This window comes from Sabethes cyaneus, chromosome 3, assembly GCF_943734655.1.
Source record: "Sabethes cyaneus chromosome 3, idSabCyanKW18_F2, whole genome shotgun sequence".
Lineage (NCBI taxonomy): Eukaryota > Metazoa > Arthropoda > Insecta > Diptera > Culicidae > Sabethes > Sabethes cyaneus.
The window spans coordinates 238,788,955-238,808,382 of NC_071355.1; the positions used below are offsets into that span (position 1 = coordinate 238,788,955).

At 43.3% G+C, this 19,428-nt stretch overlaps 1 protein-coding gene across 2 annotated transcripts; it reads right to left on the minus strand.

Moving 5' to 3' along the window:
• Positions 1 to 495: 495 nt before the first annotated feature.
• On the minus strand, positions 496 to 18,865 carry LOC128744056 (NF-kappa-B inhibitor cactus). 2 transcript variants are annotated; one of them, XM_053840810.1, is made up of 5 exons: positions 17,818 to 18,865; positions 15,582 to 15,934; positions 11,400 to 11,488; positions 11,059 to 11,310; positions 496 to 1,103 (listed from the first exon to the last, which is right to left on the minus strand). In XM_053840810.1, exons 1-5 carry the CDS (start codon positions 18,234 to 18,236, stop codon positions 1,029 to 1,031), a joined length of 1,188 nt encoding a protein of 395 aa, XP_053696785.1. In that variant the 5' UTR covers positions 18,237 to 18,865; the 3' UTR covers positions 496 to 1,028. The 2 variants fall into 2 exon arrangements, with proteins under 2 accessions (XP_053696785.1, XP_053696786.1); XM_053840811.1 differs by lacking the exon at positions 496 to 1,103 and adding an exon at positions 10,376 to 10,841.
• Positions 18,866 to 19,428: the final 563 nt, after the last annotated feature.

A 19,428-nucleotide genomic window follows, 5' to 3' on the forward strand; every position in this document is an offset into this window, starting at 1 on the left:
TTCTACTTACCACTAGGAGTCAATAATTAAAACGGCATTTTTAGCACGCCAATCCAACTCAGCAACGTCACTAGGTTAATCAGCGCCTAAGACACACAACAGGATGTTTGTCTTTCTCCTTTCCCAGAAAGTCCCGTCATTGCGTTCCATTCCGTTTAAGGACAAAGATTGCGCGCACGCGACAAGGCATTCCCCGCCGCGCGAATGGATCACACAAACAAGAGGGCTTCCCACCCGGTACCGGGTGTGGAATGCCGAGCTGCTGCGCATGATTCAGGGCAGGGAAATTTCGTTCAGAACGACCGACGACAAGTGCGTGAAACCGGATTAGTCGAGTGACACTTTTACGATCGCGGGGTGCTCATCATCATGACATGACTGATGGATGAGGTATGCATGCGGGTCCCTACCCTACATATGGATGGTTTCTTTCAATCATTGTTTTTACACAGTATGGATTTCGAAAGAAAGTATAAACTAATTTTACTACTCAGTTTTTTTGTTGTAGTTGAAGACATCGATATAGATAATGCATATCTTGCGCTTACTCATCATCTAAGCGCTGTGGTTTCTATCTATCGCTACTATACTATTAAATACGACAGGTGAGGCGTACTTTTCGCCTTAGGAAAAAGTTTTTTTTCGTTTACAAGATGTACAATTGTGTTTAACATATCGGTGTTTTTTTGTTTCATTTAAGATATGCAAATACGGACAAGCCAGAATATAAAGAAAGATTTAGAAAAAATAGGAAATGAACTGTTGATAATAGGAAAAAACAAACTACCAACTACGTTTAGCTACAATTATTTCGCTGACAGTGTTTACGGGCCTGGTCTTGGATTGATGAAACGTTTAGTAAAAAGATTAATACATTACAGTAGGAAGGCTACACAGCAATTAAACACTAATCCAATGGGGGTCCGTCAATTAATTTGTCAATCACAAAAAAAAAAAATACAATTTTCAGTGGCTACCAGTCAATCAAAGTGATACTGTAATGCTCTGGCGTCGAAAATAACAGAAAATTAAGCTACATTGATCGTGGAAAGTCCTGCAAAGTTGTTACAGAACGCGCTCCCGGCGCCGTAATACGTGCGAATCTGCGTTTGTTTGAAGAGAGAAGAAAAAAACACAAAGAAAAGAGAGAAGAAACACAATCATTAGAATATTTGGACAGAAAATGATGATTATGAACTACGAACGAACCGCGCGTGGAACCCGTTTTGTGGAATTTCATTTCGTAGATTACGCATGATGACACCCGGACTCGGACTCAGAATCCAGGGACTTTTTTTTGTTTTGACTTCAACAGCGTCGTGTTTATTTATTGCGTGTTATAATTTGATTACAGTTTTTTTCATGTTAAAATCCCCTGTTATCAGTGACAGACAGGGTCGTCGTTCTGTTTTCGATTTAACATGATTCTTCATCTTTTGTTCCATAATTAATATTGATTTTAATTTTAATAGTTTTTCGCATAAATCATGTTCCCGTCGGTTTCAAATACTTCGGCAGATGCTTCAAATATTCTTGTTGCGAAAACCTGTTTTTCAAGGTTAATCTCGATAGAACAATCTGTGATGTGATAATTATCAGTCATTGCATCATTTGGTGACTATATTCCGGTCCTGAAGGCAGGTATTTTTATGACACCAACCAATCGATCAACGGTGTGGTGAAAACCTCAAACAGGATTATTGAATCTCTGATCAGAGCTATCAATCTCAAATCTAGAGATGGGTGGTGTAACTCCCCAAAACTCGTATCCAATAGGTAGGTACGTAGAAAGAGCAGATTGCGGATGCCGACGGAAAGCATCCGGGTTCAGGAGCGGTCAAAATCGGACCTTTTCTCCCGCAAATAAAGAATCTTCTAATAAATTTGAATTTTTAATAACAATTTTGCTGTGTCCCAGACTGGTTAGGGAAGGAGGCAATCATAAAAACCCCAAAACCCCCGACGAATAATAGAATTCATAGATTATTCCGTTAAAGAGGAAGGGGATGCGGATTCGCAACCAAGTGTTTTCAGATCAGCACACAAATTTGCGTAGACGAAAGTAAAATCGATTTGTGTAAGAACACTAAATCCCATTCTAAAATTTACAAAAGGTGAAATTAGAAACAAAAATAGTTCTCTCTTTCGTTCGCTAACTCAAAGCCCAGTAAAATATTAGTATTTACGATATTGCGCATAACCTTATAAGAAATTTTTGAAAAAAAAAGTTTATCGTTCAATGCCAATCGAAGGAAACCGCGACACAAAAATGTAGTAAGTTTTCCCATCAATTTATCCATTTTAATTTCCAATTCCGTCTCTTATCAGGTTTCCCCCATGACATATCGACCGGCCGAAGCGGGATCCTCAAATAGGACTGGAATCATCTGAACACTGAAACTGGAACTAGCAAAACGGTGAACTACCGAAGCAATAAAATAAACATTGGCTGTTAGCATGCGCTGATAGGCACTGATTATAAGTATTATGCTGAGTATACTGAGAAGCACGCATAAGGTTCGTGTCATAAAAGAAGCTGACAAAAAACAAGAGCAGTCTTTTTATTTGATAAAAAAAGCTCTTTGAGAGAAATCATGGAGTAGCAGGGTATGTTGCTGTTTCGTCATATTTGTAATTGCCTATTCCCGTCTTATCCAGCACAAATTATTCAAAATATCAGCTTTTTTATGACAAACAATACAAAATTAGTTATTCCCTAATATTTTAGTTTGTTGACTATCATACGCGATCAATCAAAGTAAGCTGAGAATCATTAAAGGATTCCTAGCAGCCAGATTTTTTATGTTTTTTCGTACGACGACCGACGAAGAAGAAAATGTCGACTAATCGTTTCAATTTTCGTCATTCATAAAACGAAACTAACTTACGCAGCGCACTGTCGTTATTCTGCAGCCGGGAAAACTTATATGACCAGCAGAAATTTTCAGAAATGAAAAAATTTTGATGGACGGATTTTAAAATGGAACGACGAATTTAAGAAATAAAATCAGTTGCGTAGTTTCAATAAAATGCTTTAACCCTTTATAAGGCAGCGGCAACTATATTGCCACCAACAAACAGTTTTTATTTTGCTTCTATAATTATATTGATGTCATTATAGACGCAAAACAAATATTTTTCGTTGGTGGCAAAATAATTGCCACGGCCTTATAAAGGGTTAATAATCGCTTTTTAGTGAATTCATAGTGCACGGATCGGAAGGTGAGTGTGTTTGAGTCAAATCAGCACAAGAACTTTTGGAGTATTCATTAAATCCATCCAACAAATGATGAAAATTAAAATGGCTTTACTTACTACGGCGGGAATTAGAAATAAACCCTAATAGCTTGTCTGGCTGAAAGTCGCTAAAATTCTCACAATTCAGTCAGAGTTAATATTTTTTGAGTGGTTCTACAATTGACTATCCTTTCGATGATTTGAATAATATTGAATAAAAATTAGAAGGATTGACGCAGTTGTTTTTGAGAACCCGTCAGATAAAATGTTAAAGATTTTGTTGACTAGTCATTTAAGGTGTTAGATCATAGCAATCTAGGCTAGCAAACAACTAACAGTCAATTCATTCTTGGTTTGTCAGTCAATATGAATAGACGTAAATACATTAGACGTTATGGTTTGAACAGTCTTTCATTCAATCAAGACCCTACAAATTGGCAACGAGGATGAAGCCTGCAAAATTCCGGAAGAATGGCTAAAATTAAAGAAGCGATCCTGCGGATAACGGAGTTACTTTAAAAATTGGCGGAGCTAGCTCCAGCACGAATTAATACCGAACAAGTTCTCGAAAATCTCGCAAGCAACATTACCGAATTTTCGTTCGATCCCGACAACGGAATCACTTTTGACCGGTGGTACAATCGTTACAAGGACCTTTTCGAACATCATGCTGCGAAATTGGACGAGCCAGCAAAGGTACGACTCCTGTTACGAAAATTGGACACGTCTTCGCACACCCGGTACATCAATTTCATCCTTCCGGAAGAGCCAGGCATGAAAAGTTTTGACGTTACCACAGCAACGTTGAAGAAAATTTTCGGCACCCAGACAACCGTGTTCAACAAACGTTACCAGTGTTTACAACTATTGAAGTCCGAAGCAGACAACATCATCAGCTACGGAGGGAAGGTGAATTGCGCCTGTGAAGCTTTCGAATTTGAAAAACTTACGATAGACCAATTCAAATGTCTGATTTCCGTTTGTGGTCTCAAAGCACCACGCTATGCAGACATACGCGTAAGACTACTTTCCCGCATTGAAACCGAGACAGCTGAAGCACCAGTAAAACTTGAAAATCTTATCGAGGAGTATCAACGACTGGTCAATCTCAAAGCGGACACCACATTAATCGAGCAACCATCAAGCTCGAAGCAAACGGTGTACACAGTTCGTGATAAAGATGCTTCGAAGAATCACTCAACGGGTAAATCTCTACGCACGCCTTGTTGGCAATGCGGTCAAATGCATTACGTTCGCGATTGTCCGTTTTCGAGTCATCAGTGTAAGACATGCAATCGTGTTGGCCATAAGGAAGGCTACTGTAGTTGCATTTCCAAGTCAGCTAGCAACAAGAGGGAAAAAAGCAATACAGGAAAAAGAGGAAGAAAGCTAAATCAAGAGGAATTTTCGTTGTGAAACAAACCGCTCAGCAATCCAGCAAGCGATATCACGGTAATTTCGAAGCAGACCTGGAACAATTTGGGTAACAACACGACGATTGAAGCAGTCAACGCATCAGGTCAGCTACTTAAACTAATCGGCGAATTTCAGTGCGAAATCCAGATCAACGGTAAAACCTATCAAGGAAGATGTTTCGTCACAACGACTCCAAACCTCAACCTTTTGGGCATTCATTGGATAGAAATGTTTGGATTATGGTCAGTTCCCATCGACTCCATCTGCAATCAAGTACAAGTAAAAAGCGATCAACAAATTCTTGAATTCCGAGCGAAACATGCAGACGTTTTCAAAGACTCACTTGGACACTGCAAGAAAATGACGGTAAGGCTTTTTCTAAAATCAAATGCCAAACCGATTTTTTGTCCAAAACGATCTGTTCCTTTCAATACGATATTATTGGTTGATGCCGAGCTTACGCGGCTGCAATCGCTGGGCATCATTGAACCAGTCGACTTCTCCGAGTGGGCCGCTTCTATCGTGGCATTGTGCGAACCTAATGGCAAAGTTCGCATCTGCGCGGGCTATTCAACTGGGCTCAACGAAGCACTGGAAGCTAATCATTATCCGCTTCCTACTCCAGAGGAAATTTTCGCCCAACTTAATAGCAGCACCGTTTTCAGTATCATCGATCTCTCAGACGCATATCTACAACTTGAAGTTGATGAATCAAAAAAGCTTCTCACCATCAATACGCATCGTGGTTTGTTCCGATTTAATCGCCTTGCTCCAGGTTGTGAAGTCAGCTTCGGGAGCATTTCAACGCTTGGTCGACGGAATGATCGCGGACATACCAGGAGTTCGCTCTTTCATCGACGACGTCATCGTGTTTGGGAAGGATATGAAGTCGCATGCAGCATCACTCAATCAGCTTTTTCAACGACTCAAGGAGTATGGGTTTCATGTTAAAGCTGAAAAGTGTAGGTTTTCCCAACCACAACTTTGTTACTTGGGACACATCGTGGATAATCAAGGCATCCATCCAGATCCTGAGAAAGTGAAGAGTATTGCTGCAATTTCACCTCCAACCAACATCACCGAACTGCGTTCGTATGTAGGCGCCATCAACTTTTACGGAAGTATCGTACGTAACTTACATGAACTGCGTCATCCGATGGACCAATTACTGAAGAAAGAAACAAAGTGGCAGTGGACTCCTGAGTGCCAGAAAGCTTTTGATCAATTGAAGGAAACGCTTCAATTAAAGTTACTACTAACGCACTACGACCCGAAGTTACCCATTGTTGTGGCTGTAGATGCATCAAACAAAGGAATTGGGGCAGTCATCTTTCACCAGTTTCCCGATGGCAAAATGAAAGCTGTGCATCATGCTTCAAGAACACTTGCACCGGCAAAACGTAACTATGGACAACCTGAAAAGGAGGCATTGCATTGGTTTATGCAGTAACAAAGTTCCATAAATATTTGCGTGGGCGTCACTTCACATTGCTGACTGATCACAAGCCGTTATTGTCCATTTTTGATTCCAAGAAGGGCATTCCACTACACACTGCAAACAGGCTGCAACGCTGGGCACTCACAATGCTGAACCTCGATTTTGAAATCCACCATGTTTCAACGAACGAGTTCGGATGTGCAGACCTGTTATCCAGATTGATTGATCGAACTAAACAACCAGAGGAAGAATATGTGACTGCGGCACTTACCCTAGAAGAGGATCTCTCAAGCATTCTAGCCGATGCAGCAGAAAAGTTCCTGTCTCTTTTGCAGCATTCCGGAAGGCTACATCAACAAATGCTGTACTACAAACCGTTGCTAAACACATCCGCGACGGTTGGCCTACATGCTTCAAAAGTCTGTCAGCTGAAGTTCAACCTTACTACAACAGACGTGAAGCACTTAGTTTGATCGACGGTTGTGTAATGTTCCATGACAGAGTGGTAGTTCCAGACAAGTTTCAACGGCAAATTCTACGACAATTTCATCGAGGTCATCCCGGAATGATACGAATGAAAGCAATTGCACGCAGTTTTGTCTACTGGCCTGGAATTGATGGGGATATTGAGGAATTCGTTAAACGCTGCACGCCTTGTTGCATCGAAGGCAAAGCACCTACGAAAGCGACTCTAGAATCATGGCCTTCACCAAGTCAACCATGGTCCATAATCCACATCGATTACGCTGGTCCTGTAGACGGTATTTATTTTTTAATTATTGTCGACTCGTTCAGCAAATGGCCCGAGGTATACACAACGCGATCGATAACAGCAAAAACCACAATCAAATTCCTAAATCAAGCTTTCGCTACATTTGCAATTCCTGAGGTGATCGTTTCAGACAATGGTACACAACTTTCTGGATACGAGTTTCAACAGTTTTGCATACGCCTGGGTATCCAACATATTCGCACTGCACCTTAACACCCACAATCAAATGGTTTGGCAGAACGATTCGTGGACACCTTGAAACGCAGCCTTCGGAAAATTCGTTCGGAGGAAAAATCAGTGGAACTAGCATTGCAAAGCTTTCTACAAGTATACCGCACAACACCTATCCAGGATGAGAAATCTCCGGCGGAAATTATGTTCGGCAGAAAAATACGAACCACTCCATCGTTACTTCAGCCGAGTGAACAGCCAGTTTCATCCTACAATCCAAAGGCGGAAAAGCAAAATGAAGCCTTCAACAGAAAGCACGGAGCAGTTCGTCGTAGTTTCAAAGCTGGTGAATCAGTGTTCGCGCAGGTTCATCGAACTTATTGCTGGCAATGGGAAGCAGCTAAAGTAATTGAAAGAATTGGCAAGGTGAACTATAACGTTCTTCTCGAAGATTCTTGTCGATTAATTCGCTCACATGCGAACCAATTGAAGATCCGGCTCTCAGTTAAAGCTAATCATCCTATGGACTCGACACCGCTATCGATATTTTTTGATAACTTCGGCCTATCGGATCGTTTAGTACCAAACGTTGAACGCGAATGTTCCATATCCAGTTCAAGTGGAACCAGTTTTGAAATTGGAACTAGATGAGACGGAAACCCCTTTCGATGCTGAGCTCGACGAGTTATTAGGGAACACCGAAGCTCAAGATACTATTGCTGTTAGGAATCAACCACTAGCTCAAGAAAATTCCGACACAATGTCTCAAGCTTCCGAACGTGAACGGCGATTTATCCAGTTACCTGCCCGGTTTAAATCCTACTGGATGAATTATAGAGGGGAAGTGTTAGATCATAGCAATCTAGGCTAGCAAACAACTACCAGTCAATTCATTCTAGGTTTGTCAGTTAATAGGAATAGACGTAAATACATTAGACGTTATAGTTTGAACAGTCTTTCATTCAATCAAGACACAACATGAGGGAGCTACTCTGGAAAGTCGGAGAAATCGAATTTTATTTTTTTTTGCATTTTCGAGACACTTATACCTTCAGAAATGTCTTGCCAAAAAGATTTTTTAATATCTGATGTCGTTACTTACGGTAAATATTGTGGAGTCACCTCAAGGGAAGTTCATTGCTGTACGAAACTTTGAACGCGTTTTCCCTGAAACCATGTTTCTTTAGCTGGCGGTACGTGTATCTCAGGGTCTAGTGGACTGATTTGGCTGAAATTTTTTTTCAGCATGTAAAAATGACTTATCTAACACGTAACAATTTAGGTATTAACCTACGTAACAATTTAGGTATTAACCTAAAGCTTCAAAATCATCCTTGAAATTGTTCTACGATACTCCGTTGGTTCCTGGCACGTACCGCCAACAAGGAACTATTTTCTAGAGGGCATTCACCAGTATAATAATCACTATTCTGGTATCCAAAGAATACAAAATATATGTTCAAATATACCTTAACCAATAACCAAAATACCCCAACACTTAACTATAATTCTAGCATCTGAAAAAAATTTACGAAAATCTAATATTTTCCGGTCTTCCAGAGTAGGGTCCCCCCTTAATTCTTAACTACCATTCGCCGAACCAACAAGTTGGAACGAAAAATTCGAAACAAAATTGCAGTTCCGGGCAATTGATTTGCAAATAAAACGGGAATAAAAGCGGATGATTGATGCACCAAGATAGCTACGATTATTGCAACGACAGAAAAAAATCTCATTTTCGTCATACATATTACGCTTCAGGATCGTGGTCGCCAAAGTATCCGGTTGTAAGCCGAAGCCGCCGCGAGAATTGTGGGTCAATTTTTGATAACGGAATATTGGCGTGATTTATGGTTGCAATTCGCAACAAAAAATTAAATTTGATAATGAATAATGTGGATTATTTTGATTGCGAGTGAAGATTGCTTCGCCAGGAACTTTTTATACCCTGTCTAGACCCTGCATCGATGAGAGAAAAGGAAGATCTTAATCTTTTTTCTCATTGTAGGAATAAATACGCCTTCATTCTGCATTTTTGATAAATTCGTTACTCAAACTGGTTCATTCCAGTTAGTAGATGTTATAACCGAATTGCTATCAAACTCCATAGCACGTCATTACGGTGTACGTACGGGTTGATCCAGGACTGTTCTGCTCTTTGTGCTATGGTTTTATTTATTTCGCCAAATTCGGAAAAGTTATCTATGGGACTAATTGTCCTGGTTCGATCTATCTCACTTTAGAGAAACTAAGTAAGTTATTGGAACCTTAAGTTTTGCTTGTAGAAATTTTATGTTTTTAAACATGATGGTTTATTACTGCAAAATTTGCTAATTCATTCTAATCCATAGATGAACGATTGGGAGTTCATGGAGTTCATTTACTGCTATCTGACAGAAAACTTTGAACGGGGAACCAAATTGATCAACAAAATGATATCGTCGAGTGTGTTGCTATAGCAACACGTAAACGCGAAATTATGTTGTATGAGCAAGCACATGTTTGCGAACAATTAAGGAATCAATTTTGTGGACTGAGTCACATCCAGCGAGTGACCTTCTGATCCAATCACCGAAGAATGGGATCAAAGACACTTAGCAATAAATGATAATCGGATACCTCCAAAATAATGATGCACTATCATGAAAGTCATTGCCTACCATCGTAACTATGAAAAATTAAGTTAAAGTGAGTCTATTACGTCAGACTTAACGAGTAACGTTTTTGCATGACTGACAGTTTACTTTTTACGGTACACGTCCGTCGGATTGTGCTTTCGATCGAAATCGAATCGATCGAGATAGGTAGCAGCTTCAATGCAAAAAAATGGCTTCTCATTCAGCCGAAAGTACGATCTGACGTATTACTGGACTTATTACTGACGACTTCGATGCAAAGTTCTGTCCTAATCGTCATGGTCGTGACGGTTAATTTCAGTTGCTTGCGTATATCAGACAATAGTCTTGAGGCAAACTTTCCGAACAACAAAATTATCAGTATTTACGTAAATGATTCAACTTTTCGTTCATAATTTCCGTCGAAGTAAATTGAAAGTTAAAAAAAAACAATGACGCCGTCGTCTACAAACAATTGTGTGTATCAGATAATCAGCACAATATTGCTTGAGATGCACAATCATCGGGATTCGGGACATTTTTTCTTCGAATTTTGAGCGCCACAATCAAATGACATATCGCTTAGGTTCCTTTTTTTTTGTTTCGTTCGCAGCACAGTAAGTATTGAATCAGATAGGACTGAAAAAAGCAGGTAAAACCGGTGGATGAATCGTTTTCGAAGGAGACGTAGAACTACGACCAATCACAAACACACCGTTAGTCGATTAAATGGATTAATTTATTATTATACACATGTACAGAGAAAACATACAGATAACAGTATATTATGCCTAGCCTACAAGGGGGGTTCGGGGGTTGCACTATTTACAGAACATAAATAATTTCGCTTAACTAGTGGGACTATTATAGATCTGTGTAAACAGCGATGATTTGTATAAAGCTAGGTTTGAAACTTAAATGTATGTTTCGCTTGTTTTTTTTCTTGTCTACGAAAGTCTTTTGCCATTAAGAACTAATTAACAACAGTTAGGACGATGCACTCTTCCGTCTCGTTCGCTCTTGGCCTCGGTCATGCAGTTTTGTCACCATCACCACCACCACCATCCCCACACAGTGAGTAGAGCAGTACCCCATGAGATACGGGGGGACAGGGGGGAAGCTCCCACATACACAAATACACATAGATACATAGGATACACGACTAGGTAGTAGGCAGCTGAGGAAACGATTACTGAAGAAGAAAGGAGAGAGAAAAAAAAACAAAGCGTTAGTTGTGTTATACACCAGCCAAAATTATTAACAAACACCGTTCGTTTATCGTAAGGTTATGCGTTTATCTTGTTTAAGGAGTGAACCAACCTAACTTAAAAACGATTCATTTTCATCCGGTCGTAAGCAATGATGGAATAGGCAGTAGTAGATAAAGTAGAATAAATAAAAATATTTACATTTTCATCTTCCTCGCTGTCGTCGTACTCGTAGTCGGACTCCGGTGGGCTGAGCGGTTCCGCTCCCCGGCTCTGCAGACCGTGCTGCAGGGTTTCGTTCTGCTGCATGGCCGCCAGCTGATAGGCGGTCAGGCCGGCCAGTGTCTCCTGCTCGAGCCGCAGCTTGGGGCACTCGTCCAGCAGGAAGTTCATCACCGACTCGTTGCCACTCTCGACGGCAATGTGCAGCGGCGTTAGACCGGCTTTGCCATCCTGTTTGAATGCAATGAGACGAAAAACCGTAAACCGTTAGTTAGATGAAAATTTTGCTGGGAAATTTTAGTTTGGTTTGAGACACTTACCCGTGCGTTGATGTTGGCTCCGGCGTTGACCAGATATCGGAGAATCTCAATGTTTGACCTTTCGGCTGCTATGTGAACACATCTTTTTCCTGTTGTTAAAAGAGAAAGAAGAAAAACAGGACGTTTAGTAATGGGGAATTATGTTGAAATTTGAATCATTGGGGCTGAGCACAGGGGAAAGACATTTCCGGCACTCAAAGGGGGGATTTTTATGGTTCAGACATCGAAAGACGAAAAGAAATTTCTAACGCAGTTGGCTTTGATCTTTGTGATGTCAACAGGAGGTTCGCTGGAAAGAAGATCACCTTGGAATCCCCAGAAACGGGTGGTAAAATTACTCTTGCGTGGGGTCCTCCTGTATGTGCTCATCAAGCATCATTCTGAGAAACGATTGCAACCGTGGTCAAGAGCTAAAGTTTGACTGTTTTCACGAGCATGTGTTCTCGAGGATTAGAAACCGGTTTGTAGACACACTGAAAACCAGTAAACTTGACAAGCCCACTTTTGCGTTTTACTTCCCGTATCTTACTGTTACCGCGAGCGAGATCATAAAACCTAACCTATAACAAGATTGGGCGCATATCTTTCCATCCCTCGCAGGTTGTTATAGCTGATGATATTAGCTCCCCATATCGCAAGAGCGATTGTAACAAAGCGCCCCCTTAATCAATCGGCCGCCGTCAAACTGGTCTCGCCGAACCTGACCTGCTTCATCGCTGTATGTGTGCCGTTCGCGAGCAAGCGAGCGAGCGCGCGGGTCCAAGCTCCAAGTTGCACAAACAAAGCACGACGAACCGATATGGTTACGCGAACGAGCGAGGAGGTAACATAATAGCGAAAAAACGTGAAAACCCTCTGGAATTCCCAGAACCACTACGTGTTCACGTGTGTGTCAAGCACTCCACCGTCGCCGCCGCTGCGCGGGCTGGTTGATTCGCGAGGCCCATTTGTGCCAAGCATCCCGCCAACAGCCAGCAGTGTTACTCGGGGTGGATTGGTCCAACGGCGGCGCAGGCATTCGGATGAAGACATTCGAACCAATTGTTGGTTGCGTGATTAATTTCCGCTGTCCGACTGTTTGGGAATATCCTCAAATTCATCATCGTTGTCAATGCCATTCGGTTCAATACTGCATTGCTGTTGCTAAGCAGGAAGGGAATTGTTTTCAGGACTTGGCGTTATTCACGCTTTGCAACAGATTTGCAAATCAAAGCCTGCTTGGTGTTATGGTGATATGCGCGCTGTGCGTCGCACTGAGAGAATGCAAATAAACAACGGGAAATGAATTAATGTCAATCAAAGTAAACACCGACACAAAAAGCGACTGCCACGTGCCGCATGAGGCGATGACGATGAGGCGTAAACAGCACGACATGCTTATCTGACATACTCGCTGCTGAATGGAGTTTTGCTAAAGTGCGGTCATATGGCTCTCAGAGTTCATTCATCGCAAAACCCCGCTTGGATGTGTCTGAAACCCCGGATGATCATTAAGTGCCCGTTCGGCTTAATCAATTATCGAGCGGTCTTGTTTTTTGTCGTACACTATAGTTCAGCTGACACCGCCCGGGTGACGTCAGGAGTTGTAATTTCGCCTGTCATTCCTAGAACACAATTAGCTGGCTCTAATGAGGGTGCTGCTGATTAAATAGACCGGTCTAGTGAAGTTGTTTTATGATTGTCTCGAAAGTTTGTTTGACAAAGATGTGCTTCCAACTAATTACTCGAAGATTACCGCTGACAGGTAAATAAAAGCCAGACAATTGAGAGCACTCGGAGCCTCACTTGAGAGACGAAACAATCCGAGATGGGTACAGAAAACATGTCCCACCTACAGACACGGAGCCACCCCTCAATATAACAATCAGCCAACAAAACGAACAAGAAATCATCGCTTCATCACCGAATGTGCTATCGGCAGCGGAATCGGACAGCCCGAGTACAGTTGTAATGCCTGGGAAAACCCCTATTTAGCAAGTACAGGTACTACGTTGAAACAGAAAATAGCTTACCCTCGTCCAATCAACCAACCGACAGGTGCAGTAGGTAGCGAGCAGGAAGCAGACGACGGGTAAGGTATTCAATAGGAGAGTGCGTGGCAATGCAAACGGCTACAACCACTTTCCTGCCGATCAATAGACGACTATTAATAAGCACAGGATGCCCCAAGCTGCCTGCTGCTCCATCTATCTATTATATATAACAAATAGAAAAAATATACAATCAGCCGCTATTTTCCACTAAAGCGCACCGCGCTCTCAGTAGGCTGAATTGTGTATTTTTAACGCGTCATGCCCCACGAGGTGCGGGCCTCGTGGGGGGAAGCCAATACCGATGGATGCCAAAGGTAGGCGAGCGCAAAACGAGGTAATCAAAACAAAAATAGCGAACGTTTACTAGATCCATCACACTGACGGTGATGATGATGATGATTGGATCATTGTGTTGGTATGCCTGACGGGCACAACTACCAGCCTGCTTTGCTATCCCAACTACTTCGAATCCAAATGGGTGTGAGTGCAGCTGCGATGGGAACTTACACGAAAGAGAGCACGGCATTGGGAAAAACCCAAACCCAAGTCCGACCTCGCGTGTAAGCGTTCGAGTTTTTACGGCTAACAGTGAGAAACTGTATAGCAAGAGGAGGAAACCAACCAACCAACCACACAAACAAAACATTCAAACAAGCATCCACCAACTTTCCTCGCGCACAGTTGGTTTCGTAAAAACGAATTTAAATCGATGCCATCGGCCGGCATGCACAGCATGACCGTATCTGACAGCGGGGGGACACCAACGAACGCGGGGGTTACGCAAGGCCAAAAGAGCAGATGCCTCTGGGAAAGTCCCAGCAAGAAACAGCAGCGGACCGACCGACCTGACCTTCTTTCCACCAACACGCTTTGCTTGCTGCACGCAAAGGAGCGAAGCTATTTTAAGCAAATCAGCGGGGAAAGCCCGAAAAAAGCCACCCAAGAGAAAGTCACACGAAGGCTTCCGCCTTTCGTTGTCGTCGCCGCCGTGCGGTTTAAGCGAAACCCACGGCGACTACATATCGAGGTGGGTTTGGATTTTTCCCATCGCAACAATACCGCAGGTTTTACCCGCTTTGCCATTAATGATTCACATGACTTTACTTTTGTGGACAAAGTCAGTTAGGGTGGCTAATTTTCGGTCAAAACTTTCCGACAGTAAAATTCATCACCAGAAAATTGTTCGAAAAGCGGTGTGACTATCGGTGGTCTGCTCCATTTCCGCGCAGCGCCACACTGGCCGGAGAAGAACGCCGCAGAAAAAAAAAACAAACACGCAAACATTCACGCGCACATCGGAATCGGTCTAAAATTAGCGAGTCGGAAAAACCTAATTTTAGAGTATAGATATTTTCTCGCAGCCTCAGCGGCAAAAATTCCACCGTCGAGTTATTTTCCTTGCCCCGCTATACTAAAATTACTGTGCACACTGTGGTGCCGGCGGCCGCCGAATAGTAGCGGTGGCGGCCGAAGTCAGCAGAACCGGCCGAGAGGTTGGCACAAAAATCCGCCGTCATTAATTTTTTAGACGCAGCGGCGAAAACGGGATAGCAATTTGGGTTTTTCTTCCTCGCATCGCTCTCGCCGCGCGCGGCGGCGGCGGGAAGAACAATTTTCTATTTTTACATCGGGCCAAACAGCCAAAGCAGCAGCGTTCGCGTTCGTTCGGTCGCCGTTTTTACCATAAAAAGTCCTGTTTCCATTCATTTATTTCGTTTGTTGACCCGACCGGGCGGCGGCCGGGTTTGAACAAGCTGGCTAGTGGGGGCGGTGATGGTTGGGAAATATGAGATCACTACCCACCGTCCGCCGCGTATTCATGCCATTTGATTATGTTTTTCCCCAGCTGCTCTATCCCTGGCTCGGTGAGGCGGTCGCGATTGATCACTGCTGTTGGCGTCCGATGTGTGGATTGAACGAGAGACAAAGCTAGCCCGAGTGAGGGGCATATGCGATGCAACAAACAGTAACAGGATGAAGCCGGGTAATTCCAGATGGTCTATTAGAATTGAATGAAGGCGGACAGAGTCTCAGGTCTCCCTAGACTAACAAAGACTGAGTCTAGAGTTTCGAACGCGGGGTACGCAGTGCTTAGAAAAATTTCTGATCGATTGATGCAAATATCTCCAAAATCCGTTGAAAAACTTACCGTTGTGGTTCCACTGTTCGAGATCCTGTGGAATTTTGACCGACGCTGGCAGGGCCGGATTACTTTGCTGCAGCTCGAGTGGACTGAGTGGCGTCAGCAGTTCCCGGGCGCAGTCGGTGTGGCTGTTTAGGCACGCCAAATGAAGGGCCGTGTTGCCTTCTACATCGCGGACGCCCAGCTCGGCACCGGCCAGAACCAGCCGTCGTACGATCCGTGGTTGTGCCGTCAGCACGGACAGGTGCAGTGGCGTTTGACCGAAGTCATTCTGAAGGTCGAGCCAGGGTCGTGGGGCGATGCGTATCAGCTTGCAGGCGACTTCGGTGGCCTTATGGATGACGGCCAGGTGGAGGTACCTGTGGGTGAACAGAAAACATCAATCATTAACATTGTGAGTTTTGTGAAGAGATTCTAGAAGGATTATTACATAGCACTTGAGAAAAACAGGGGGTTTGTTTTGCTTGTTTCTAGTGTCTGCTGGATGGGGTGACAACAGCAAATAAATGGTGGATTTTACGCGTGCTTGCGAGACAGAGATAAAGGTGAAGCGTCCGAGGGGCGCTAACAAGCTCGCGAGAAGTGCTGAACAAACTTGTTTCGAAAGCCAGGGTGAGATAATAGTGGTTGCCGGCTACCGGGTGGGTGGAAATCCGGAAGAAACTGGCGGTAATGTCTATCACTGCGTCGTCGTTTGTGGTTTGCTGCAGTAAACATCTGCCCAAGGTTTCTCGCGCCCGCTGGCATCATCGAAGTCTAGAATGATTCAAATCACTAGTCGTAATCACCACGACTGGGCTGTCACCTGGCATCTCCGATGAGTGATGCTATTTTCCAGCGAAATAACAGTACGGCTCGTAAAGTTCTCGGGGTTTCTCTTCCCGTTCATTGATGGGTATTATGAAGGCTGATTCCTTATGAGGTGACTTCTTCAAAGGGATTAGTCAGAGCAAACGTCATTTCGAGCTTTGATTACGATCTTCAAGTGTTTTTCTGATCTGATCTGATTTTGATTAACAATGAATATAAAAGCAAAGTTTGCTCGAAACATTCACTTTTGAACTCTAAAAACTTTTAAAAGTTATTTCGTTAAGAAAATTTGACGTTTGTTGAATGATTTTTGCTCTTCCCTCGCCTGCTTTGGTTACAATCGTTCAGTCGATTTCTAGGTTAGATTAATTATTATTAGACGGGTTAGCCGTTAGCGAATGTTGACCGTTGTTGAAAAATTAAAATTTAAAAATAAATGGGAATACATTGTCTTCGAAAATTTATACAGCTGGAAAACTCTTCAATCAGGTTTATTTCAAACAATTGAAAACAAAACCCAGCAAAAAGATAACCTTCCAAAGTGGTATTTTCCCAAGTTCCTCACCACCCAACACAAATCATTCAATTAACAATTTCCCAAGTTCCCGAAAGCATCTGCTCTCGCGGGCACAGGCGAGCAGACAGACATCTTAATTGGGAACGAGGCTGCACATTTTTCGGACGCACAATCTTGCGCCAAAACGATTCGGAACAATTTTCCAATCTTTCCCAATCAACGTCGGTAATTGAATTCATTTTCGATTGCTGGCTCGGCACCGTAGATGACGGGATCCTTCACTCGACGAACGGCGCAGCACGTCACCGACGTCGTCGTCGTCGTCGTCGGACGTCACAACAGCAGTGCACAGCCGGAATGAAAATAAAGAAATAAATTAATCATGCAGCCTCAAATTTCCCCCCTTCGAATGACCGCGCGAACTCTGCCGGAATTCCTCCGGACAAAGGCGGTTGGTGCCACCGCAGAGCCACTTTCGGTAATTGAAACTGGAGATGACTTTGAACTGCGACGGCCACACCGTCATTGTGCGCGGTCCGTGATCTGTGGGGAATTATTTAACACAATCATCGACTTCGACGGCTCAGCAACGGCAGCGCAATAAACATGGGAATCCCGTCGAGGCTATCGTCGGAGCCCCATCGATTGTCCGTCCGTCCGTTCGATGTGCAGAAAAAGGTAAATAGGGGAATATTTGGAGTTTTTTTTGTGGTGTTTTAGATTGCCGCAAATTAACAGACCCGCAGCAGGCAGGCGAGTGCGGCTAAGTGCCTCTGCTTCGGCTGGGAATATTCCCATCCGAACTCGGACAATAAGGCGGCAATCGAAATACATAGCAAGCACGCGCGTGTGTGTGATGTTGATAAGAGGGAATTACATTGGGAAACAAAATACGAAAAAAAACAGTCTACTTACGTATCTCCTTCGTCGTTCTGATGAAAATATTTTTCCCAAGTCGGTCTCTTCCGGCTCATCTGCATCTTCTGCAGACTTTTGCAGAGATCGTTCATGTTGTCCACCTTCATCGATTCGCTGGAGCGGAGCTGTTGGCTCGAATCGAGATCTACGCCGGAATCAAAGGTTTGCGAATCCTCTTCCTGCTGCTGCTGCTGTTGTGCCGTTTTCTGATTGCTGGCCGTCTCGAACAACGGTTCCAGTGGGGTTTCGTGCGATACGCTCGAGAAGTTGTCCGAGCTCAGATTCTGTCCCGAGTGAAACCCGCAATCGTCGGCACTGTCCGTGGCTAGTTTGTCCGAATCCTGCTTCTGGCCTTCTGGAAGGGAAAGGTAAGTAAAACCTCCGGCTCCTGCTGTGCCTCCCTTTGCCGAATGCATCTTTTTTCTGTTTTGTTCCAAGGATTTGATTTCTTCGCTGCCTTTTAAAGCACTTATCTAATTTCTAAACAGCTGAACAGTGACTCTCTTCCTCTGGCGAGTTTTTTTTTCTACGTTCCTGCTCGGATCAGCCCTCGCAAACACACAAACACGTTCACTTTCTGCTGCAGAATGAAATCTTGCAGTCCGGAGAATGTCGTGATGTCTAATCAGGTATTCAATCGACGAACAAACACAAGATGGCGATCGCTTTCAAACCGATAGTTTTCCACGCGAATCTAGTTTTCCACATATTCTCCGATGATGCGATTGAATTGGCATACGCGGATTACCGTTTTCGGAGGACAAAAAGTCTAAAGAATTCCACAGCAGTACCGCGAACAGCGCGAGACATTTAATATTACGTGCTGATGGACGTCGACGGGCAAGCACTTTTGGCAAGAAACGAGAAAAAAAAAGCTACTGCTGCTGTTGCTGGTGGTGACACAATCGCACAGCAAGCAATATGATGACAGCAGCACGCACACACACAGCGAAACGAACGAGTTTTGAATGAAAGCTTCGGTACACGGGCCTTCGCCTACTGCGAACCAAAAACACTACACTTTTCAATTCAAGTCCAACGCGCTTCGCAGTCCAAATCGAACTAAACTGTTGCTCGAATCGAACGGCAGAAGTAAAGCGATTTCGCTGCATCGGTGTAGGTGCGGTTTTTCTACCCTCTCTCTCCGGCTGCCTGCCTGCTTGCTTGCCACTACGTGTACGCTACTCTACTCTATCTACTACATGACCTGTTACATTGGAGCAGGTGCGTCTGTGTTGGACGGGAAAAACAGAACCAAATGCGGGCTTTGCTTTTCTTACGTTTCTGCACTCTGTTACGTATTGATTTGGAAATAAATAAAAGTACCAAATTTTCGTGAGCGCGGAAATTTATGCCGGATTAATTTTAGTCACGCCGTAGGGTGATATCGAAAAGTTTCAGCCCCTTTTGCTGTAATTTTTTAAATAAATAATTGGAAGTTTTAAATTCATTTCTTCAACGTGATGGTTTTTCTTTGTACGTAAATTAAAAAAGCACTTTTGCTAACCACGTGGAACTAAGCGATCAGGTAAAAAAACTGAACAATATCAACGCAGGCGTGGCTGGTGGTGCCTGGGCACTAATCTTTCAAATTAAGTTTAGACAGTT